General features: G+C 38.1%; 1 protein-coding gene across 1 annotated transcript; it reads left to right on the forward strand.

Moving 5' to 3' along the window:
- DDX52 (DExD-box helicase 52) lies at window positions 1-24040 on the forward strand. The gene is given in 16 exon segments (XM_005888169.3): window positions 1-137; window positions 1224-1416; window positions 4910-5040; window positions 6014-6199; window positions 8107-8250; window positions 9128-9239; window positions 11284-11356; window positions 11851-12054; window positions 14350-14440; window positions 16307-16429; window positions 16547-16697; window positions 16877-16917; window positions 16920-16954; window positions 18256-18327; window positions 18872-18964; window positions 22050-24040. Coding segments are annotated over 16 exon segments (1791 nt in total). The 5' UTR covers window positions 1-50; the 3' UTR covers window positions 22105-24040.
- Window positions 24041-24779: the final 739 nt, after the last annotated feature.

A 24779-nucleotide genomic window follows, 5' to 3' on the forward strand; every position in this document is an offset into this window, starting at 1 on the left:
GGAAGTCCTCTGCGCAGGCGCTATGAGACCACGGAGCTTTCTGGGTAAAGATGGATGCTCACGATCTGTTTCGCCGGCTCGGCGTGGGGGCCAAATTCGACTTGAGACGCTTTTCAGCGGACGCAGCTCGATTCCAGGTATTGTATCGCTTCCAGGCAGAAGCGCGAGTAACTGAGAAGGGGCGGGAGCCGGAGAAATTGCTGGCTGCTGGGGGAGCCCGCACTCGGAGACCCCGTGGCCTGGTTGTGGGGCATTTTCCCTCATTTGGCGTTCAGGTTACCGCAGCCTTCTGAATGAACCGTTTACCTGTCCTTCTGTAGACTTGGTTGGGTCTAGCAAGGAAATGTTTCACCTGCATTCCACCTCCCTAGCCGCTCTTCTGAGTTTATTGAAAGCACCGTTAGAATCTTACTCTCAAAAATTATCTTTTCTCTGAAACTGATGGAAAATAATTTGAAAAACAGCAACAACCTCAAAAGGAGAGAACAGATTATTTCACGGTGTTTGTCTTGGCTTGCCTGGGCATGTTTTGTTTTGTTTTTTTTTATTCCCGCTACTCCACGGCGTATTAAGTAGTGAGAAGAACCATTTGAAATGGGTGCTCTTACAGAGGGAAAGTAGTGAGTGATAAATCGAGAGAAGTTGGGGCCCAGTTGTGAAAAATCTTGAATATCAACTTTGGTATTGGGACTGGAGACATTTTTGTGTGTGTGCCACACCTGTGTTTCTTCTTTCTCTGACGGTATAGTGTAGTTGTTAAGATTTTGAACTCTGGAACCAGATTATTCAAGTTCAAATCCTCGGCCTCCCAGTTACCAGTTTTGAGACCTTGGTAAAGTTGCTTAACCTGTTAATGCCTCGATTTTTCTCATCTGCAATATTGCTATTTACCTTGTTAGGGTAGTTGAAGGAAGGAGGAATTTAATATATCTAAACATGGTTAGAAATTTGCCTGATTATGCAGTGTTATTGTTATGCAGATTAAGCGTGTTAGGCTTAAAAGTGCTAGTTGCTATTATGATTATTATTATTACTGTTATAAAGTCAGAAAAGGTGTCATCTTGGATTCCATTTGCCCAAACTCTTGTCAGCTCAACAGATATTTGGTGAAAGACAAAAAAGATTGGGAGTCATTGTACCCACGTCCTTACTGTCAGTGCTGCTAAAGTGATAACAATGCCAAATCTGTCCACAGATTTCATTTAAAATTTTTTGGGTTTTAGATAGGAAAAAGGAAATATGACTTTGATTCCTCGGAGGTGCTACAGGGACTGGACTTTTTTGGAAACAAAAAGCCTGTCCCAGGTGATTGTGGGGCATTAAGAACTCATCAGGAGCTACCAGATGAAGAGAAAACAGAAGAAAGCCAAATTGAAAGGAAGAAGCAGAACAGGAAAAAGAAGAAGATAACTTCAGGTTAGGGCTTGATTTATGGTTTTTGTCTTTAATTTTTTTTTCATTTACAGAAATAGTACAACCTTATGGTTACATGTCAGACAATATATGGCTGTTTGTCATTTGATAGCATTCAGGTTGTTTCAGGGTATTTGTGATTACAAATATTGTTACAGTAAAGATACTTGTAAACATATCTTTTTATACAGGTGCTGTTATTTCTGTAATTAGCATCCCCAAAGTGGATTCAGTGGGTGAAAGGGCACGCACACTTCTTCCTTTGAACAGATAACTGCAAAGTGACTTCCTACAGCCATGGCAGTGTTGGATACTGTTGGTCTTTTTTTTTTCCTCCCCAATCTAATGAGTGAAACTTTTTTTATTTATATTTTCTTGATAACTGGTGAGATTGAACATCTTTTCATAGGCTTTACTGGATATTTACATTTCAAGTTTTGTGACTTGTTTGTACTCGTTGGCTATTTTTCACAAGGCTTTTTTTTCAGTACTCAACTATAGGGGTATTTGTCTTTTTCCTTGTTCATCTATTAAGTTTCCTAGCCATCTTACCTTTTTGGTAGAGTAAATACTTACACATGATTTTTAAAAGTTATACAAGGGTGAAAAGTAAATTTTCTTCCCAGCGTTTTATCTCTAGTCCCCTGTTTCTCCAGAGGCAACCTCTGTTACTCAGTTTCTTAGATATTTTTGTAGAGATAGTCTATTGACATGTATTTATACCTCCCATAAAAAGCATGAATGATTGCATACTCTATGTGCTGTTCTGTTCTGAAACTTCCTTCCTTCTACCCCTCTTATAAAAAAACTATATCTTGGAATTTGTTATGAATGAATAGGAAATGCACTGCCTTGTTCATTTTAATGCAGCGTCACATCCCGTTATACATTCCATTATTGATTTGACAAGTTCCTAAGTGGTGGGCCTTTAACTTGTTTCTCCACTTTTGCTTTTACAGTGTTGCAGTAAATGTTATTCTGCTTTGTGTATGTGTGGGTATATCTCTTTGATAAATTCTTAAAAGTGGGATTTCATAGTTAACAGATAAACTTATTTTAAATTTAGATATTTAGGAATTGTCCACCAGAAACATGGTATCATTAGGAAGTCCACTGCTTTGTTCATTGAGCCATAGCATAGTGTCCTGCTATATATTGTAGGGATGTTCCATTAATTGGTTTGACAAGTTTCTGTGTTACGAACATTTACTTTGCTTCCACAGTTTTGGTGACAGTGTTGCAATAAAAGTCATTTGCCTTTCCTGGCTACAGGGAAGTTTACTATAAAGCCTTCCATCAAGATGAATTCTAAAAAGACCTGACACCAGCTTAGGGAAAAGATTCAAATATTGGGCAACCAGAAACACACAGATACATCCTGTAATCATTGAGTAGCAAGTGCGGATAGATGTAAAGAGTTGTAATGGGAGAATTCAAGGTCTTGTGGATTAGTAATGATTCAGGTCTGTTAATGCCAACTGTCTCCTCATAAAAGTGAGCATAATTTTTTATTTTTTTAAAAAAGTCATTCCAGTTGGTGATGCCCACCAGCAGTGTATGAGAGTTTTCTTTTTCTGTTGTTATAATTTGCCTCCTCATGTCGCATTGCACCTTTTTTCTATTACACTGTCCATCTGTTTCTCTTAATTTGTTAGCGAATTAACTCTTGTCTAGCATACTGGGTTTACACATGTTTTCTAGCTTGTCCTCTCATAATCTTATTTGTTTTTGCCATTTTATGTGTTAAATATATCTTTTCCTTTATAATTTATTTTTGCTTTTGTGCCCTAAGCATTAAATTAATATATATTTTTTTAATTCTCCCATACTTTCTTATTTGTAGTTTCATTTTGTTATATTGAAATCTTTGGCCCTCTGGGATTTTATTTGGTGTAAAGAGTAAATAAGGAACTAATGTAATTTTTTTTTCCAGATGGCTAGCCGACTATCTTAATATATTGATAATCCATCTTCTCCCCATTGGATTCAGATACAGCTTTTATTGTAACTTATTTCCCATATATATTTGGGTCTTTGGGTTCTGTTCTATTTCATTTACTTCTGATTCTGTATTCATAAACCAGTACAAGCTTGTTTCAGTTAACATGGCTTTATGTTATAAATGAGCTTACCTGGTGGCTCAGACAGTAAAAAATCTGCCTGCAATTCAGGAGACCCGGGTTCAGTCCCTGGGTTGAGAAGATCCCCTGGAGAAGGGAATGGCAACCCACTCCAGTATTCTTGCCTGGAAAGTCCCATGGACAGAGGAGCCTGGGGGACCAGGGTCCATGGGGTCACAAAGAGTCGGACACAACTGAGAAACTAATACTGTGTTATAAATCCCAGTAGAGTAGTGTGGCATACCATGTTTATTGATTGAGCAACTAGATCCTTTCTCCCTAAAGTGAGCTATAGGATCAGTGCAAATCCAGTTAAAATTCTAGTTGGCTTTTTTGGTAGAAATTGAAAAGAATTAAAAAATTATAATAATAAACATACACTTACCATGTGATCCACCTGTTCTGCTCCAAGAATTTACCCAACAGAAAGGAAAACCTATGTTCTCACAAAGACTTGTATACTTGTGTTCATAATAGCTTTGTTTGTAATAGCCAAAAATATGAAATGACCCAAATGTCCCTGGACAGTGGAGGATAGACAGATTGTATATCCATACAATAGGACGCTCCCTATAAATAAAAGGTTTAAAATGATCAATACATGCTCCAACATAGATTGAATGGATGAATCTCAGGATAACTATACTAAGTGAAAGAAACCAGACTAAATTTAGTACATACTATATGATTCCATTTGTATAAGATTCCAGGAAAAAATAAAGTTAATTAATCAACAATGAGAGAATACAGGTTGTTGCCTAGGAATGGAGTAATGCATTATAAGGGGCTACAAGGAATTTTGGGAACTGATTAAAATGGCCTTGAATGTGTTGATGGTTTAACAGGTGTATTGTTGCTGTTGTTTAGTCACTCAGTCGTGTCCAACTCTTTTGCAACCCCATGGACTGTAGTCTGCCAAGCTCCTCTGTCCAGGGGATTTCCCAGGCAAGAATACTGGAGTGGGTTGCCATTTCCTTTGCCAGGGGATCTTCTCAGGTCAGGGATCAAACCCATGTCTACTGCATTGCAGGTGGATTCTTTACCACGGAGCCACCAGGGAACTCCAATAGGTATATACATATGTCAAAACTCCTCAAATTGCATACTTTAAATATATGCAGTTTATCAGTGAAGTTGGAAAAAATTTAAAAGAAATTCCAGAAGTAGTCTTTACTAATTATTGTTCTTAAAATTTTTTTAGCTATTCTTGCATATTTATTTTATCACGTAAACTTCAAAGTCAACTAGGCCAGTTACCAAAACTATCTAGTTGTATCAACTGTTACTTTTTCTTTCATTGTGAAGATATGGCCTATTTGTGCCACCTAAGAATGTTACAGTTAAAATCTTTAAATTTTTAAAAATATGTATTTTAGAAATTACTTCTGAAGAAGAAGTTTCTACTATACAGTGGATATCATCTGTGGAAGCAAAGATTGAAGATAAAAATGTTAAAAGAAAAAATAAACTAACTTCAGGAAAGTTAGAGCAGCTAAGAAAAGAAAAGGTGAGAAAAATATCTTCACCCTAATTGTTTTTCTGGCCTTGTGCCTTTTTCACTGTGCTTGGGTTTTTTGGTTCATCACAGTATGATTTTGTTAAGATAGAAGGTTATTTGTAGTAGTCTAGATTTTACTTTAATGAAAACTTAAAGTAGCCTTTGTGCTGTGGCTGAAATTTTTAAAATTTAAAATTCTTGAAAGTATCTTAAAATCTTGAAACTTAGGGTCAAATTTGAGAATGTGTTTAGAATTAATTTTTTTAGATTTATTTCCCTTTGATAAACATAAAATTGGCCCACTTTATCCTTTATGTTAAACTCACTGGTTTTGAAGAATTTCATGTGACGGGGATTTGAGAGTTGGAATTCTTAAGAAACCTGTTTTCTAACTTGGGACTAGGAGGAGTGGACTTCAGAAGAGACAACAAATATGCCATTGTCGAGTTTGCTGCACTCCTGCCATGTTATAGATGCAGTGTTGTTCAGCTCGTTTAGTAATCCTGAATCCAGAATTTGGCTGTCTGGATCAGAGAGTGGGAAAGCCAAAAAAAAAAAAAAAAAACCAACATCACCTGACTCTTCTAGTGGCATTCAGTCTTAATAAGTAGAGCTTTTAGGGTAGATCGTTAGAAAGCACCGGCACTTGTGTGCTAAGTGCCACATAAAGCAACTAGATGGATTCAGTGCCTGTCTTCTAGCCGTTTATATAAGATTGTGACTGTGACAGTAGCACATGAGTATGAATAATGTTCTTCGTGGCATTGACACATTAAACGTGGAAAGTGTGGCTAGATAGGTTTCATTGTTAGGAAGGTCATCCTTCTATGACAGGGTGGAAATTGTACCTAATATGTCTCTTTCACGTCCTGGAATTTAACTAGAAAGCTTCATATGCTACTAAAGCTTATTTCAGAAACTTACTATTGCTTTACAACATCTGACAATGTATTTTACCAAATCCCTTTATTTTACTTTTCAGCTAAACTTCTTCCGGAATAAACATAAAATTCATGTCCAAGGAACTGATCTTCCTGACCCAATTGCTACGTTTCAGCAACTTGACCAGGAATATAAAATCAATTCTCGACTGCTTCAGAACATTCTAGATGCAGGCTTCCAGACACCTACACCAATCCAAATGCAAGCCATTCCAGTTATGCTGCATGTGAGTGTGAAGGCCTCGAAGTGTGTGTGTGTGCGTGTGTGTGTGTGCGTTCATTCTCTTTCCTCTGTCTGTGAGATCCTCCCTTCTGCCTTATCTCCCCTTGTTGAAATCCTTGCCATGCTCTAAACTCCATCTCTAATACCTGTGTCTCCATAAAATTTGTCTTGATCACTACTGCTTGATGTGATCTTTTTCCTTTACCAACACTCTTTCCCCTAACACCCAATTCTCCATGTTTTCTTTTTCTTGCAACATTTATCTTACACTTTATATACTATGTATTTGCACTAACTGCACTTACATTTTCCATTTAACTAAATGTGTTCATCTTCTGAGCATAGAGACTATGTTCTGTTTATCCATCATTGATTTGGTTTATAATATCCAAGAACTATTTCAGAAGTGCTGAATTCTTGTATATAACCTGACTTTGTTTTTAATTCCAATACTTTAAAAGATTTTGCCCATGCCACGCAGCTTGTGGGATCTTAGTTCCCCAACCAGGGATTGTACCCACACCCTCAGCAGTGAAATCACAGAGTCCTAACCACTGGACTGCCAGGGAATTCCCATATCCCAGTACCTTTTATTATTGAGCTATATTTAAGTACCGAAAAAATACATAGATGTTAAGGGCACAGTTGAGTGAATTTCAGCAGTTTCATACCCTTGCCATTCAGTCCCCACCCCACCCTCACCCAGAGGTGAGCACTCTTCTGGTTTTTCGTGTTGTTTAATCTCTCAGTTGTGTCTGATTCTGCAACCCCATAGACTGTAGCCCACCAGGCTCCTCTGTCCACGGGATTTCTCAGACAAGAATACTGGATTGGGTTGCCGTTTCCTCCTCCAGGGGATCTTCTCAATCTAGGGATCAAACCCACGTCTCCTACATTCCAGGTGGATTCTTTACCGCTAGCCACCAGGGAAGCCCTGTTCTGGTTCTTATTGCCATATATTATAGAATTCATATAAGTGGAATCATTCAGTATGTGTTCTTTTATTTTTGGTTTCTTTCTTTCACTCTGTGAACTTTTTTTGAGATTCCTCCATGTTGCATATATCAATTTGTTACTGATACATGAAATGCTGAGTAGTATTCTCTTGTATGAGTATACCATGATTTGTTTATGCACTGTTAACAGAGGTATGAGTTAACTTAGATTTTTGGAAATTAAGTTTTTCTGAGGTTTCTTTTTATAGTAGTGAGAGCTGACTTTTTCTCCCCACATAACCAAGGCGGCCTTCCCAATTGTAGTAGCCAAAGGGTATGAGTTCCCTCCCTCCTCATCTGTATTAATCCTTTTCATTTTCTTTGGGAAACTGAAATCAGAATATATTTGAAGGATGTTTTTTACTGACATTATAGCAAAATTGCTTTTAATTTTCATTAAAATGTTGTTTCTGTAGTGACCTTAGCTTAAAGCTTTAAAAAGCACAGTGACTTTTTGAAGATTGTCACCTATATATGACTGTCACTGGTGTTATCACCACTTTTTATTTTACATTTAGTCCTTCTGTTATTTATTAAAATTTTCCATAAGGATGGAGCAATACAGATACCAGGACCAAAAGTTGGTTTTCTGATTTAACTTTGATAAAGAGGATTAGGGAAAAGGAAAATTGAAATAATGGGAATATGGTTGTGGATTATCTTTGGATTTTAGTTATCTAGTTTCTTTACCCAGTTCAAATTAACTTTAGTGATAATGCTCAGAAACTCCGTTGGGGTGGTGGTAGCAGAGATGGGTGATGTTAGAAAAGCAAATATGGGAGAAGTTAGAAGAATGATGGGAATGTGAGTATCTGGACTTGCTGTGTATAATTTTATTTTTATGGCTGGTAGCATTATTTGACTGGCACTAAAAATGTATGTACTCTTCCTTATACTTAATATACTCTGTTTTTAGGGTCGAGAACTTCTGGCTTCTGCTCCTACTGGATCTGGAAAGACTTTGGCTTTTAGCATTCCTATTTTAATGCACCTGAAACAACCCACAAATAAAGGCTTCAGAGCCCTGATTATATCACCAACACGAGAACTTGCCAGCCAGGTATAACCTGTAGTTTCTGAAAAGTATGTGTTTGTGTTTGCCAGTCATCTTTCTTATTTGAGGGTAATAGAAAGGTCCAGAAGAGAAGGGCCGTGTCTTTGTCATGGTCAAGTATAGTGTACAAAGCATACTTCTAAGTGTCTTACTGCATAAAGTCTTATAATTTTCTAAAATATGATGATCTTAGCATTTATACTGTGGTATATGCTCTAAGATCCTTGTAGTTGGAAGGCTATTGTAACATATGTGTGTAAGTTGCTTAGTTGAGTCCAACTCTGCAAGTCCATGGACTGTAGCCCGCCAGGCCCCTCTGTCCATGGATTCTCCAGGCAAGAATCCTGGAGTGGGTTGTCAGTCCCTTTTCCAGGAGATCTTCCCTAGGGTTCGAACCTGGGTCATCTGCATTGCAGGCAGATTCTTTACTGTCTGAGCCACAGACAGTAGTGGGATGTGGTCTGTAATATATAGTTCCTCTTTAAAACTTTTTTTCTCACTTAGAAAAAAGGAAACCTCATCTCAGTTTTTGAGAAAGTAAAACTATACTGTGATCCATTCGACTCTCCCCGTGTGCTTAATGTAAACATGCCAAGTATGAAATAGTTTTGAAATGGTACTTTATTCTTAAAAATAATACAGAGTTGAAGAGTTTTGATTTTATCTCTTGGAACTGGTTTACTAGACCTGAAGAAACTACTGAATCTTATTTGGCATTGATGTTCCAAAATGCCAAGATTCCAAGTTAATCTACAGATTATCATAAGCTTAATTTCAGGTATTCACGGATTGATACTAGATCTATTTTATAAATACTAAAAAAGTGACTGTACATCTTATCCAAGTATTTCAGCAGCTGATGTTTTTATCATTTCTGTTTTAGATTCACCGAGAGTTAGTAAAACTGTCTGAGGGAACAGGATTCAGGATACACATGATCCACAAAGCAGCAGTTGCAGCCAAGAAATTTGGACCTAAATCATCTAAGAAATTTGGTAAGGGATTGCTAGGTAGCACAAATGGTAAAGAGTCCACCTGCCAGTGCAAGAGACTCGGGTTCAATCCCTCGGTGGGGAAGATCCCCTGGAGGAGGAAATGGCAACTGACTCCAGTATTCTTGTCTGAAAATTCCATGGACAGAGGAGCCTGGCAGGCTCCATGGGGTCACAGGGCCTGACACAACTGAGCATGCATTCAAGAGGATGGAAGCTGTAAATTCAGTTCAGTTCATGCTTGAAGTGTAAGGGATTTGGAAATTTCAAATATCCTAATTGCCACCTAAAAATTCTTAAAGTGTAGTTAGTTCGATTTTTAGAAAAGCTGAAAGAAATCTCCTTTCACCCAGTAGTTACATAAATATATACCAGGGGTTCTCCACCTCACCCTCCACCCCAGGGATATTTGGCAATATATGGAGATATTTTGTCACAGCTGGGGAGAGGTGCTACTATTAGAGGGATAGAAGCCAGAGATAGTATTACACATTCTGCAGTGCACAGAACAGCCTCCTACAGCAAGTTGTCTGAACCAAAATGTCTGTAGTACTGAGACTGATAATCCCTGCTTTATTCTATTGGTTGTTAACCTGCCATGGAAGTATTCTGCAGATAAGACTGGCTTACATCCCTACTCTTAACATCCACCAGAGAAACTCTTTTACTTGGCTTTTATCTTGAACTTCTGAATAAAGTTCCATTTAAGGAAAGTATTTTCCTGAAAAACAAACGAATGTTTGAAAAGCAGACTGTGGGATGATTGTATTCTTGCCTCTTAGAGGCCAAGTTCAGTTTAGTCGCTCAGTTGTGTCCAACTCTTTGCGACCCCATGAACCGCAGCACGCCAGGCCTCCCCGTCCATCACCAACTCCCGGAGTGTACCCAAACTCATGTCCATTGAGTTGGTGATGCCATCCAACCATCTCATCCTCTGTCATCCCCTTCTCTTCCTGCCCTCAATCTTTCCCAGCATCAGGGTCTTTTCAAATGAGTCAGCTCTTCACATCAGGTGGCCAAAGTATTGGAGTTTCGGCTTCAACATCAGTCCTTCCAATGAACACCCAGGACTGATCTCCTTTAGAATGGACTGGTTGGATTTCCTTGCAGTCCAGGGGACTCTCAAGAGTCTTCTCCAACACCACGGTTCAAAAGCATCCATTCTTCGGCACTCAGCTTTCTTCACAGTCCAACTCTCATATCCATACATTACTACTGGAAAAACCATAGCCTTGACTAAACGGACCTTTGTTGGCAAACTAATGTCTCTGCTTTTTAATATGCTTTCTAGGTTGGTCATAACTGTCCTTCCAAGGAATAAGTGTCTTTTAATTTCATGGCTGCAATCACCATCTGCAGTGATTTTGGAGCCCAAAAAATAAAGTCAGCCACTGTTTCCACTGTTTCCCCATCTATTTGCCATGAAGTGATGGGACCAGATGCCATGATCTTCGTTTTCTGAATGTTGAGCTTTAAGCCAACTTTTTCACTCTCCTCTTTCACTTTCCTCAAGAGGCCCTTTAGTTCTTTACTTTCTGCCATAGGGGTGGTGTCATCTGCATATCCTAGGTTATTGATATTTCTTCCGGCAATCTTGATTCCAGCTTGTGCTTCCTCCAGCCCAGTGTTTCTCATGATATACTCTGCATATAAGTTGAATAAGCAGGGTGACAATATACAGCCTTGACGTACTCCTTTTCCTATGTGGAACGAGTCTGTTGTTCCATGTCCAGTTCTAACTGTTGCTTCCTGAGCTGCATACAGGTTTCTCAAGAGTCAGGTCAGGTGGTGTGGTATTCCCATCTCTTTCAGAATTTTCCACAGTTTATTGTGATCCATGCAAGTCAAATAAAAGGAGAGTAAGGATTTAGTAGTTTGTGCTATGATGGATTAAAAAAATACGTACATTAGTTCGTTGTGTTATTGGTATAGTGCATATCAGCACTTCTCCCCACTTGAGGTTATTAACTGAAATGCAGGGGACTTAATCCCCTAGTTCAAGAGGGATGAATGTTTTGCAATTTGTACCATTTGTTTTTCCTTACAGATATCCTTGTGACTACTCCAAATCGACTAATCTATTTATTAAAACAAGATCCTCCAGGAATAGACCTAACGAGGTACATTACTTTAATAATGTCTTTTATGTTTGTTTTTCATTAAGTTGATTATATTTTGTCCTCAACTATAATATAATACTTGTAGTATTGCCCTTTGGAGCTTGCTATCTGCCAGCTTTCAGTCAGTGTTGGTGCTGAGAAATATCTGGCCTGAAATAAAGTTAACAGATTCTGATAAGCAATTAGTACAGTTTCCCTAGAAATTTTTCACATCTTTCAGCAGTGGTGATGGAGTTCCTAACGTTTATCTGAGGTTCTGACATTGCCAGTGGAGCTTCATATCCTTGGGGTCTAATGGAATAGGTACATTAATTTATGTTGATCTTGTTTTACCTTTTTATTGCTTATTCTTCTTGTACCTTTTTCTGGTACAATATGTAGATCTGAGAAGCGTCATTGTGGTTTGACTTCTTTATGTGTTCCCACAGTTTAGTGACGTGTCCTGGATCTTTCAGTTCAATAAGCTACAAATGTTTTTTGTTGTTGTTTCTTAGTGTTGAATGGCTGGTAGTAGATGAATCAGATAAACTGTTTGAAGATGGCAAAACTGGGTTCAGAGACCAGCTGGCTTCCATTTTCTTGGCCTGTACGTCCCACAAGGTGAAGAGAGCTATGTTCAGTGCAACGTTTGCCTATGACGTTGAACAGTGGTGCAGACTGAACTTGGACAGTGTCATTACTGTATCCGTTGGAGCAAGGTAATTCTTCCACGTTATCCCACTGATGGAAAAAACCACACAAGTCATTATTTTAGACTAAAAGAGACAGGTTGTGTGGCCTAAGATTAATAAAAAGAGTTTTACTGAAAGAAACATATTCTTTAAAGTCAAGATTGATTAAGGATATTCTGTGTTAGAATAATCTAAAGGGACATTCTCATATTGTCATGTAGATATTACTGTCATCGTGCATTTAGTTGATTTTTCCCTTCCATAAAGTATGACCATGAGCTCTGTGGCCACCCAGAGGATTTAATCTCTTTGATGGCTTAACTCAGTAGGGCTGAGAGAAGGAAGCTAATGTTACTGAGCCACTTGATTTATAATTCCTTTTTAAAAATATTTTGGGGTGCATTTATGCTAATTGGTAGGGAAAAAGTTTTATGAAATTATAATACTTCCCCTTGATACACTGTAGTGCAACCCATGAAGTAGTATGGAGCTTCCCTGGTGGCTCAGACAGCAAAGAATCTGCCTGCAGTGCAGGAGACCTGTATTCAGTTGCTGGGTTGGGAAGATTCCCTGGAGAAGGGAATGAACATGTACTCCAGTTTTGCCAGGAGAATGGAAATGAAGTAGTAAAAGTGAAGATTGTGGCTGTATGAAAAAGTGCTTGTAATACCGTGTTAAGTAAAAAGCCAAATGAAATAATAAAGAATATCCTAGCTACTTCCAACTTAAAACTCCTGTGTATAAAAAGAAAAATAGAACAGATTCACCATAAATATAATTATGAAAGGAGATAACAGAGTGGAAAAAGTATTTATACATAGTATATTACAGTGGCTTATAGAGTGTTAATAAAGCCTTGAGATACCTCACTCCAACTATCTGTCTATAAATAAACCTTTGCTATCATTATGAAAAAAATTTAGCCATATGAAGCAACCTTTAAAATGTTCTGATTTTACCCATTAATTTTACTTTTAGAAAGATTTTGAAAGATTGGAAACATGAAAATATATGACTAGAACACAACAAAATATCAAAATTTATCGTAAAATGGTAGAATTGTGGGCAACTTATTGTTTATGTCTTTTTTTAATTGAAATAACATTTTTATAATCAGAAGAGAACATTTAAAGACTTAAATAGACATTTCTCTGAAGAAGGCATCCAGATGGCCAATGGGCACATGAGAAGATGCTCGATATCACTAATTATTAGAGAAATGCAACTGAAAACTGCAATGAGGCACCACGTCATACCAGTCAGAATGGCCATCGTCAGAAGGGCTACAAAGAATAAATGCTAGAGAGGGTGTAGAGGAAAGGGAACCCTCCCACACTGTTGGTGGGAATATAAGTTGATGCAGCCACTATGGAGAACAGTATGGAGATGCCTTAAAAAATTAAAAATAGAGTTGCCATATGATACATCAGTCTTATTCCTGGGCATATATCCAGAGGAAACTAATTTGAAAAGATACATGCGCCCCAGTGTTCATAGCAGCACTATTTATAACAGCTAAGATGTGGAAACAGCCTAAATGTCTACTGACAGGTAAGCGGGTCAAGATGTGATATGTACATACACAGTGGAATGCTGCCGCTGCTGCTGAGTCGCTGCAGTCGCGTCCGACTCACTGATGCCATTTGCAGCAACGCAGATGGACCTAGAGATGATCATACGAAGTGAAGAAGGTAGAGTCAAATGTGATATTGTAGAATATGTGTAGAATCTAAAAATGATACAGGTGAACTTCTGTACAAAACAAGCAGACTCATGGACATAGAAAACAAACTTAGGAATACCAAAGAGGAAATGAGGGGGGAGGGATAAAGCAGGAGTTTGGGGTTAGCAGATGCAAACTTCTAAAGGTAAAATACATAAACCACATATAATTACCTATAATGGAAAAGAGTTTGAAAAAGTGTGTGTGTGTATAACTGAATCACCAGAGACTAATGCAACATTGTAACAGCTGTACTTGAACTAAAATTTAAAAACCTTGGTATAACACAGGGAGCTCTGTGACAACTGAGAGGCGTAGGACAGGGAGAGAGGCTCAAGAGGGAGGGGACATACGTACACTTACGACTGATTCACGTTGTTAAATGGCAGAAACCAACACAACATTGTAAAGCAGTTATTCTCTAGGTAAAAGTAAATTTCAAAAAACTTTGTCTTTAAAACATAAATAATTAGGTACTTATATTGATAATGGAAAAAATCATTCTGTTGGAGGTATGTGTAAATTTTTTCATTTATTTAAAATTTATGGGGAAAAACAAAGATTGGCTGTCACACTGTAAGATATGTTTTCTTTCTCAGGAATTCTGCAGTAGAGACGGTAGAACAAGAGCTTCTCTTTGTTGGTTCAGAGACTGGAAAACTACTGGCCATGAGAGAACTTGTTAAAAAGGTAAATTTGGGCTGCATTTTCAAATTTTGATGAAGCTCACCAAGCCTTGTATTACTGACGGGAGGCTGAGCACGTTTTCCTGCGTCGTGTTTAGTACTGCTGCTGCTGCTAAGTCACTTCAGTCGTGTCCGACTCTGTGTGACCCCATAGACGGCAGCCCACCAGGCTCCCCCGTCCCTGGGATTCTCCAGGCAAGAACACTGGAGTGGGTTGCCATTTCCTTCTCCAATGCATGCCTGCATGCTAAGTCGCTTCAGCCGTGTCCGACTCTAGCAACCCCATGGACTGCAGCCTACCAGGCTCCTCTGTCCATGGGATTTTTCAGGCAAAAGTACTAGAGTGGGGTGCCATCGCCTTCTCCGTCGTGTTTAGTAATCCAGTGGCAAATCAGTAAGAAGCACATTGGAGCAACTCGTCCCAAGTGGAGAGGCTCACCTCTGAGAATAAAGTTAAGTTTTCTGTCCCCAGCGCAGGGAAGGCTAGGAAAAGACATAGTTGATGCCCCCAAAGCCTCCTTTTTCCACATCTGTGAACTGGCAGACCTCAGAAATACTGGGGGTTCAGTTCCAGACCACCACAGTAAAGCCAGTGTCACAATTAAGTGAGTCACAGGAATTTTGGGGATTTCCCAGTGCGTAGGAAAGTTGCATTTACATATGCTGTAGTCAAGTGTGCAGTGGCATTATGTCAAAAAAACAATGTACACACCTTAATTAAAAATACCTTATTGCTAAACTTGGTAACCATCACCTTCAGCGTGTTATATTAGTAACATCCAAGAGGACTGATCACGGCTCACCGTGGCAAATATAATAATTGTGAAAAAGTTTGAAATATTCTAAGAATTACCAAAATGTGCTACAGAGACAAGAAGTAGGCAAATGGTGCTCGGAGAAAAATGGTGTCGATAGACTTGCTCGAACATAGGGTTGCCACAAACCTTTGATTTATGAAAAACCTGCCAAGTGCAATAAGACAAGAGTATGCATGTATATATAAATCTCCCCCCACCACTCTGCTGCTTCCATGTAGAACTGGGGCCTTACATGAGTAGGGCCCACTGGAGTGGGGTTTTTTGTTTTATGACTGAATTGATACAAATATAGTACTTAGAATAGTGCTTGGCACATTGTGCTATTTGTTAGTTATTGATATCACTTGGCAATAGGAAATAGAAGGTTTTGACAGATATTCACATAGGATTATACTCCAGGGATTTTTAGCCATGCATGAATTTGTTTTGTGAACCTTCTGAAATTGTGTGAATGTCTGACTACCTACTAGACAGCTTCATATGTCGCATTAGATTCTGAAAGGATGTATGGACCATAATTACAAGGTCAAGTCCTAATGCTGACAGTTGAAAATATAGAAAGCTGGTTTGAGAGAGAATCAGGGTTTGATAATACAAAATGTAAAAATCATTTGCTTAGAGCTGGTAGTTATAACTTAAACTTTGTCTAACTTGATAAGATAATTTTGAGAGAACTGAGAACCAGGAACTAAGCTTTTTGGAATACCCACAGTTAGGATAAATAATGGATTAAAGTGATAATTACTACATTTTAAGAAGGAACAAAAATGTTCTGAGGCACAGAAGCAAACGTGTTTATTTCAAGGAGTAGACATCCATTGCCGTAGACAGGTGAAGGGGGATTAATTAGACAAGATTTTGGGGATGGGCAAAATGGAGAGTACTGTTGAAGGGAAGTAGGAAAAGCCCATTGTGGAGAATGGGTGCTGAGGAAGATGGAGGCAGACTTAGACCACAGGTCTGAGAAATTTGGCAGTTTCTAAATTGAATTAAAATCTTATGAAATGATGCAGTTATATTCTTAATTATGGGTTATGTGTGCTTTCTTTTAGGGTTTCAATCCACCTGTTCTTGTTTTTGTTCAGTCCATTGAAAGGGCTAAAGAACTTTTTCATGAGCTCATATATGAAGGTATTAACGTGGATGTTATTCATGCAGACAGAACACAGCAACAGGTAAAGTCAAATGTAAACTTTCAAAGCAACAAAGAACTAAGTACTGGCATTTATGAAGCACTTGTTTTCCATTCCCAGAGTGGTGCTAAAACATCTCTCGTATGTTCTCTTAACCAGAGAGATAACACAGTCCACAGCTTCAGAGCAGGAAAAATCTGGGTTCTTATTTGTACAGCCTTGCTAGCCAGAGGGATCGATTTTAAAGGTGTGAACTTGGTTATCAACTATGACTTTCCAACCAGCTCAGTGGAATATATTCACAGGATAGGTGAGTCACGTGCCCACCCCCACTCATCTGTCTTAGCATGTCTACCAGAGTCCCTTCAGCATGTTCATTTTTTCAGTACTGTAAAAATCCAGTGACTTGTATATGTGAATCTTGAAGGTCCCATTCCCTTCAAAAATGAGTTTTTTTTGGTTTTTTTTTAATGATCTGATTTCTCTTAGGTCGAACTGGAAGAGCTGGGCATAAAGGAAAAGCTGTTACATTTTTTTCACTGAAGATGATAAACCATTATTAAGAAGGTAAATTAGGAGAAATAGCTTAGCATTAAGTTGGCAAAATTAGTTCTTTATTCTTATACACAATCGATGGATAATTACAAAATGGCTATGTCCCAAATTCTTTTATGATATTAGTCAACCAAATGTTAGCCATGAAAGAAAAACGATCAAAAGGCTTCGTTTTTGTTCTTCCGTTGTTAGATTTGGAAGTATTCACAAGAGAGTATTCATTTAAGTTTCATACTCAAAGAATTCTTCCAATAACATCACTTGATATTAATCACAAGGTAATATTAAGGTTTTTGGATTAGTGAATAGTTAAAGTTAATCCCTGAATCTCTTTATGTTACAGCCTAGTCAAAATGATCTCTTAGCATGGTACATTCTTCCCATTACTTTTAGGGGCAGATGGAGTTTATCTTTAGTCCCAGGTCACTTGTCATAGAGGAAAAACTGCTTTAGTAACACACTCCAGTATTATTCAGTTGTAGCTCCTTGAGGCCTGGGTAACATATGATGGATACATTTTTAGAATCTCATCTTAATTTAGCCCATCATCCTAGATGTTAATGTAAAAGCTGAGTTGTGTTTCCTACACTTGGGCTGCCTACAGTAATGTTAGGCTGATGATAACTGACAGCAGTTCATATTTCTAACAAATCAAGCTGTGGATGGAGGTGGTTTATACATTGACCTGTTTCTCAGTTGTGGCACAGATTTTGATTTGTGCCTTCTGAGCCTTGGCTCTGTCAACCTTGGTTTTGTCGTGAGCAGACTCGTGTGATATGTAGGGGACTGTATTCCAGCAGCCTTGATGCACCTGAGTTCTCCTCAGCAGCTCTAAGCATGTGACTCTGATGACCCCCCCCCATATCATTGTGTGCACCTCAGTTTTCTTTTCCATCTGGGAAATGGGGATAATGATGATACTTACTACAAAAGCTTCTAAATGACTGTACATTGAATAAGTGACTGTACATGAGAAGCTCAAGTCAGCCAAGCCCTATGATTTAATAAATTTAAGTGTGACTCTGACTTCAGCGTTTTCATCCAGCACTGGGCTGTGCTGGTTAGGGCTTGATGCATGTTGAGTAGAAGCCGTTGCTAGCTAAAATTATTCATCAGTACCTTGATTGCAGTCCAGCAGACTCTTCTCTCAGTAGTCCAATGTGATTGCTTCTGGTAATAATTGATCAGAACACTTTACTGGATTAGTTTCTTGTTTGTGTAGTCTTAGTTCCTCTTCTGTTGTACAGAGGGTTTAAGTACATAAACAACAGTTTGACAAGATACAAATTTATGTTTACTGATACCTTTTTCAGTGTTGCCAATGTTATCCAGCAGGCTGGATGTCCTGTCCCAGAATACATAAAAGGTTTCCAGAAACTACTAAGGTACAGTCTTAAGTTTACTTGGGACTTCTCTCTCTGCATGTACATTCTTACTTTCACACTCGTACATTGTGGTTCTATCAACATTACTGTTTTAGAACCTTCTAAAGTAAAAACTTTCCACTTAAATATTTGTGAATATTGTGTGCTCTTTCCCTGTCAGTTTTTCATCCTTGAAATTTTAAGTACTCAGATTTTTTAAATATTAAATGTGAGTGAAATATGCTCAGATTTTAATTCATAAAGCTAGTAAAAAGTAGTTAATTGGCCAGAATCACACTCTAGCGCTTATTGGCAGGATATGAGTGACACATATTTTAATCATAATCAGTGCCTTTGTAAAAATTGGTTGAATTTCATCTCTTTGGATTACCGCTCTAGATACTATTAGGTAAACTAGTATATTAAAGTGGATACAGTGTTGTCACTATAAACCAGTAAGTAGATAAACAAATTTTGTGACCAAGAACCAAAACTAGTTTTAGTTTTAGCTCTCTAAATTTAAGTTGCACTTAATTCAGTTCTTTCTTCTCTTTGTAACTTCCAGTAAACAAAAGAAAAAGATGATTAAGAAGCCCTTGGAAAGGGAGAGCATTAGTACAACTCCAAAATATTTTTTAGAAAAAGCAAAGGATAAACGGTAAGTATATGGTAAAAGTTAGTTTGACTCTGTCATTTTCATATAACATGGGCTTTCTTTTTCCTTAGGATAGATTTTTAGAAATAAAATTTAATAGGTCTACAGTCCATTATGGAGAAGGAAATGGCAACCCACTCCAGTATTCTTGCCTGGAAAATTCCATGGACAGAGGAGCCTGGGGGGCTACAGTCCATGAGGTCGCAAAGAATTGGACACAACTGAGTGACTAAACATTAGCAACAGTCCATTATAGAATCTAATAAAAGTAATATATCAGGTTGCTAATGATTTGGAAACTTGGTTAATTCAATCTTGGAATTTGTCTTAACATATTAATGAATTTTTTTTCCATCTTTGGAAATATGATTTCAATTCACTGTGAATTAGAATTGCACTGTCCACTGTCTCCACATGGAGTTCCCAGGTAGCACTAGTGGTAAATAACCCGCCTGCCAGTGCAGGAGACTAAAGAGACACAGGTTTAATCCCTGGGTCAGGAACATCCCCTGCAGAAGGCCATGGCAGCCCACTCCAGTATTCTTGCCTGGAGAATCCTATGGACAGAGGAGCCTGGCGAGCTACAGTCCATGGGGTCACAAAGAGTCGGACACAGTGACTTAGGACACATGGACACACTATCTCCACCCGGCCTGCATCTGGACACGCTACAGAAGCCACCTGTTAGGACTGTCAACTCACATCAATGGAATCTTCCTTGAAGCTTCATATTCTGGAAAGGATTTCAGTAGGATTTACACTGAAGCATGTTGAAACATCTCTGAAAAGTATAATTTGAGTAAATTATAAATTTATTTATATGTAAATTATAAACATTTACATATTTATATGAAATTATACACATTTACATATTTATATGAAATTATACACAAATTTGTTTATATATAAATTATAAGCTTGAGTAAACTATAAGTTCAGTCATTTAGCTTAATGTTTTGAGGATTTCAAAGTATAGTTTTTTTCTTTTTCTTTTTTTTTTTAGAATGTACACAGGACTACCTTTTTTGCCTATCACTACTAGGAAACCATGATCTCATGGAGGTAGACTGAAATATTCTGCATAGTACTATTCTTTCCAGTATTTAAGAAAAATGACACTTTAAATTCTGTCAGTACCAGTTAATATATAACATATATAAAATGTGGGCATTTGCCAAGTACTTACTGTCCATCTTTAGCCTTACTGCATGTATTTGTATTACATATGTACTACATACATAATATGTAGTAAGATGTTAAAAGGGTGTAAAATGAGACCCCTTTCCTGAACTTAGGGAAAGGAGATTAGTATACATGAAAAAAATAATTAGAAAATAATTTTTAAGTAAAATAGAAGCTAGAGAAGGGAAAATCATTATGAATTGGTGTTGTTTGCAAAAAGTTTTACAGAAGTAGAATTATCTTCAGGGATAGGTAAAATTTAGGCATGTAGAAGGAACAAGGTGAACCCAGGTGAGAAAACTGGCCTGCACTTTCCTTCTGAGAAGAGTCAGCCTGACATTTTGTATTAATTGTGGGAAGTCATGTTCAACCCCAGTACATGGCATGTACAGAGTGTCCCAAGGGTTTAGTGGTTTTGAGCTTTAATAACGGGAGGAATAAATGTTACAACCTTACAAAAATATATCACTGGAAAGATTAATTCATACCTAATCAGTTTTGTGCCTCCTTAATGCATTTTTTATTTTTCTTCTTTGTGGCAACAGTTCCTGGGTGGATTGGTAGAAGATTAGTAGACCAGTGCATTGGCACAGGAGGTTGCCCTGCTTTGTCACCTTATCTGTCTCACTAGACTTTCTCCTGCGATGAGCTCTTTCTGAATTGTTGCATGTACATCAGAACCTCATTCTTGGGTGATCGTAAAGCTAAGATTGAAAGTGCAATCTTTTCAGGTACTGACTAGCAGCTGAGGAAAGTTTTTACCAAGACGGAAAATCAACTAGAGCATAAGATCGTGGCTCTGTTGAACTATAATAAGAAATACTGATATTTTAAATTATGTATTTTGTTGATTTTTATAAGTCTGTAGCCTTTATGCCCTGAAGTTATTAAAACTTACGGCTGCACTGACTTTGAGGACACTTGATATAAACCTGTCCCTAGCCCCTGCTTAAGGTGCTTTAGTTGTCTATTTTCTTCACATTTAAAAACCATACTTCTTAACATAACATACACATAAGAGTTGATCTGACACCAGCTTGCCTTTCCACTGTAGATGTTGCTATAATGATCCTACCCACACCTGTGGCCTCAGCTCTGTGCTGATTACTCTTAAGTCCATATCTTCAGACCCTGCTTCCCAACTGAGTAATACACCTAAATCCTGTTGCCTAGTGGACCTCACTGCAGGCACCACAGACTCACCCTGGTGTAGTAGAGGGTGGAGGAGACTGGATTTGGAGCAAGAACTGGCTCTAATATCACCTCTTCTGTGTGATTTTGAACAAATCACTTCACATCTTTAAGCCTCTTTCTCCCTATATGTAATGGAAATAGTTATATAAATAATAACTCTGCTGCTGTTAGTGAAGGATTGAGTTGATTGGCATTACTCTACTGTAGTATGCAAATGTTGATTATTTTCTCAAAAGTGTTTTTCTTGGGTTAAGAGTTAGTTGATGGCATTTACCATTCAGCAGACTCTAAAATCAGAATATCAGAGTTCATATCTAATATTACCAGTGTGTGATGATCTGCAAGTTACTCAACCACTCCACCTCGTTTTCCACATCTGTATAAGGAGGATGCTAATAGAATCTTTTTTCATAAGTTAGAAGATCTGAGTTGATACATATAAAGCACTTGTAACAGTGTCTAGCAGTTAATCAATGTGAATTCTTTTTATTAGGTCAGAATCTTTTATGCCATGTTGTAATGTAGTTTATTGTGGTGTTTCTGTCTCACTTAGGTGGATGTGTTTTTCTAAAGGGCAGAGACACAGCTTTTTTTTACTAATGTCTCATATACTTGATTGTGGAGGTTTCAGTAAATGTTTATTAAACTGGTAGAGCTTTGGAAAGTACATATATCTAAAATTTCTAATTCAACTTTCCTTTCATTATCACAGGAAAAAGGTCACTGGTCAGAACAAGAAGAAAGTAGCTCCTGAGGACAAAAGTTAAAAACAGACTTTTAAAAGAACTGTATCGCAAATGTGATTTCGTAATTCCAGCATGAATGTTTTTTTCATGGAATATATCGTCTTATAATCACCTGTACCAAATATTTGACGTCAACCACAAGAACATGGGACTGGTGAAAAATGATCCTAAATTCTCAGTGTATCATGTCAAGTTTTAATTCGTAGGTGATTTTTAAATGATTATACAGTGGGAAAAACATTCAATGACATCCGTGTGGTTTGAATCCAGAGTGATACTTCTTATAGAAGAACTAAAGCTTGTACTTAAAGTAACAACACCCAAATGTGGTAAGCTGGATTTTTCCCTTCAAGTGTGAAGGCAGGTGTTGTATATGCTGTGGAGAGGCATTTGGAACTACATGGCAAAGTCAAGTCTTGAGAACCCACTTTTTTTTGGGGTGTGGTGGGAGGGAAATGGACAAGAGGCAACACAAGCTGTCTACCAAGAATAAATCTACTCATCTCTCTATTTCGCTGTTTCTAAATTTGTTGATGGCTTTTTGTAGTAGGAGCCATAACAATGAGATTCCTTTTCTCCCCCCATACAGCAAATTCCCATTGGCTATCTATTTTACATATGGTAATATAAATTTCCATGGTACTCTCTCTGTACATCTCACCCTCTCCTCCCCTCTCCCCTTGTCCATAAGTCTGTTCTCTATGTCTGTTTCTCCATTGCTGCCCTGCAGATAAATTCTTCAGTACCATTTTTTCTAGATTCTGTATATGTGTTAATATATGATATTTATCTTTCTCTTTCTGACTTACTTCACTCGTATGATAGGCTCTAGGTTTATCCACCTCATTAGAACTGACTCAAATGTGTCCCTTTTTATGGCCGAGTAATATTCCATTACTCAGAACTGGACATGGAACAAAAGACTGGTTCCACATAGAGAAAGTAGTACATTAAGGCTGTATATTGCCACCCTGCTTATTTAACTTATGCAGAGTACATCATGAGAAATGCTGGACTGGAAGAAACACAAGCTGGAATCAAGATTGCCGGGAGAAATATCAATAACCTCAGATATGCAGATGATACCACCCTTATGGCAGAAAGCCAAGAAGAACTAAAGAGCCTCTTGATGAAAGTGAAAGAGGAGAGTGAAAAAGTTGGCTTAAAGCTCAACATTCAGAAAACTAAGATAATGGCATCTGGTCCCATCACTTCATGGCAGATAGATGGGGAAGCAGTGGAAACTGTCAGACTTTATTTTTCTGGGCTCCAAAATCACTGCAAATGGTGACTGCAGCCATGAAAAACGCTCCTTGGAAGAAAAGTCATGACCAATCTAGACAGCATATTAAAGAGCAGAGACATTACCTTGCCAACAAAGGTCCAGCTAGTCAAAGCTATGGTTTTTCCAGTAGTCGTGTGGATGTGAGAGTTGGACTATAAAGAAAGCTGAGCACCAAAGAATTGATGCTTTTGAACTATGGTGCTGGAGAAGACTCTTGAGAGTCCCTTGGACAGCAAGGAGATACAACCAGTCCATCCTAAAGGAGATCAGTCCTGAATATTCATTGGAAGGACTGATGCTGAAGCTGAAACCCCAGTACTTTGGCCACCTGATTCGGAGAACTGACTCATTTGAAAAGACCCTGATGCTGGGAAAGATTGAAGGCAGGAGGAGAAGGGGATGACAGGATGAGATGGTTGGATGGCATCACAGACTCAATGAACACGAGTTTGAGTAAACTCCAGGAGTTGGCAATGGACAGGGAGGCCTGATGTGCTGCAGTCCATGGGGTCACAAAGAGTTGGACATGACTGAGTGAACTGAGTTTTGTACAGTGGAATAAAAAATTGACTTCATACATGTAAGGTACTTGGAGTGGCACCTGACATGAATGTTAGTTATGGTCATCGATACTGTAATAAACTTTACTCAGCAACATTTGAATTAAACTTACTTATTTCCTGTAATCAGTCTTTTATTCTAGAGTCAGGATGGGTAGACTCCAACTTAAAATATTTTAGATGGGACAAAAATTGTTCATCTTCAGAATTTATGTAAATGGAGACCTATTGCTGCAAGGTGCAAGAAATACTGTACCAAGCCTGTGATGTTTTCGTTCTTGCAAACAGATCCTTGACTCACAATATACTCTGGAGGTGGATGCACTGGTGCCACCCTTTTGCCAATCTTTTTTTTATTATTACTGAAATTGAGGGTAATACCAACTATGTCTCAAGATTAGAAGCACTTAGCACTGTGCCCAACATGTGATCACGTCACAAAAAAATATTCTTTAAATACACATTGTTTGGTTAGGAATACAAAGCCTCATAACATAGTCCCTGCCCTAACAGTGTAGTGGCGGGGATAAAGTAAAGGACAAATAGTGTGGTAAGTGCCATGTTAGACATAAGGCCACAGTGCTGAAGCGTCACATGAGAGCAGCTAACCTGAACTGGAAATGTCAGGAGCGGCTGACAGCCGGAGACTTAAAACAGCCAGCATGCAAAAGAGAACAAAGTATTCCCAGCAGAAACAGAAATTATGTCTTTATGATCCTTGAAATACTCCTCCCCCCCCCCTTTTTTTTAGGTAGTTTCTCCTGTCTTAAAATCACCCATCTTTTAAAGTGGCTACATAAGCCTATATCAACTTGATTTGTCAATGGATTTATATGGAGTTTGGTCGTATG

This window comes from Bos mutus, chromosome 19, assembly GCF_027580195.1.
Source record: "Bos mutus isolate GX-2022 chromosome 19, NWIPB_WYAK_1.1, whole genome shotgun sequence".
Taxonomy (NCBI): domain Eukaryota; kingdom Metazoa; phylum Chordata; class Mammalia; order Artiodactyla; family Bovidae; genus Bos; species Bos mutus.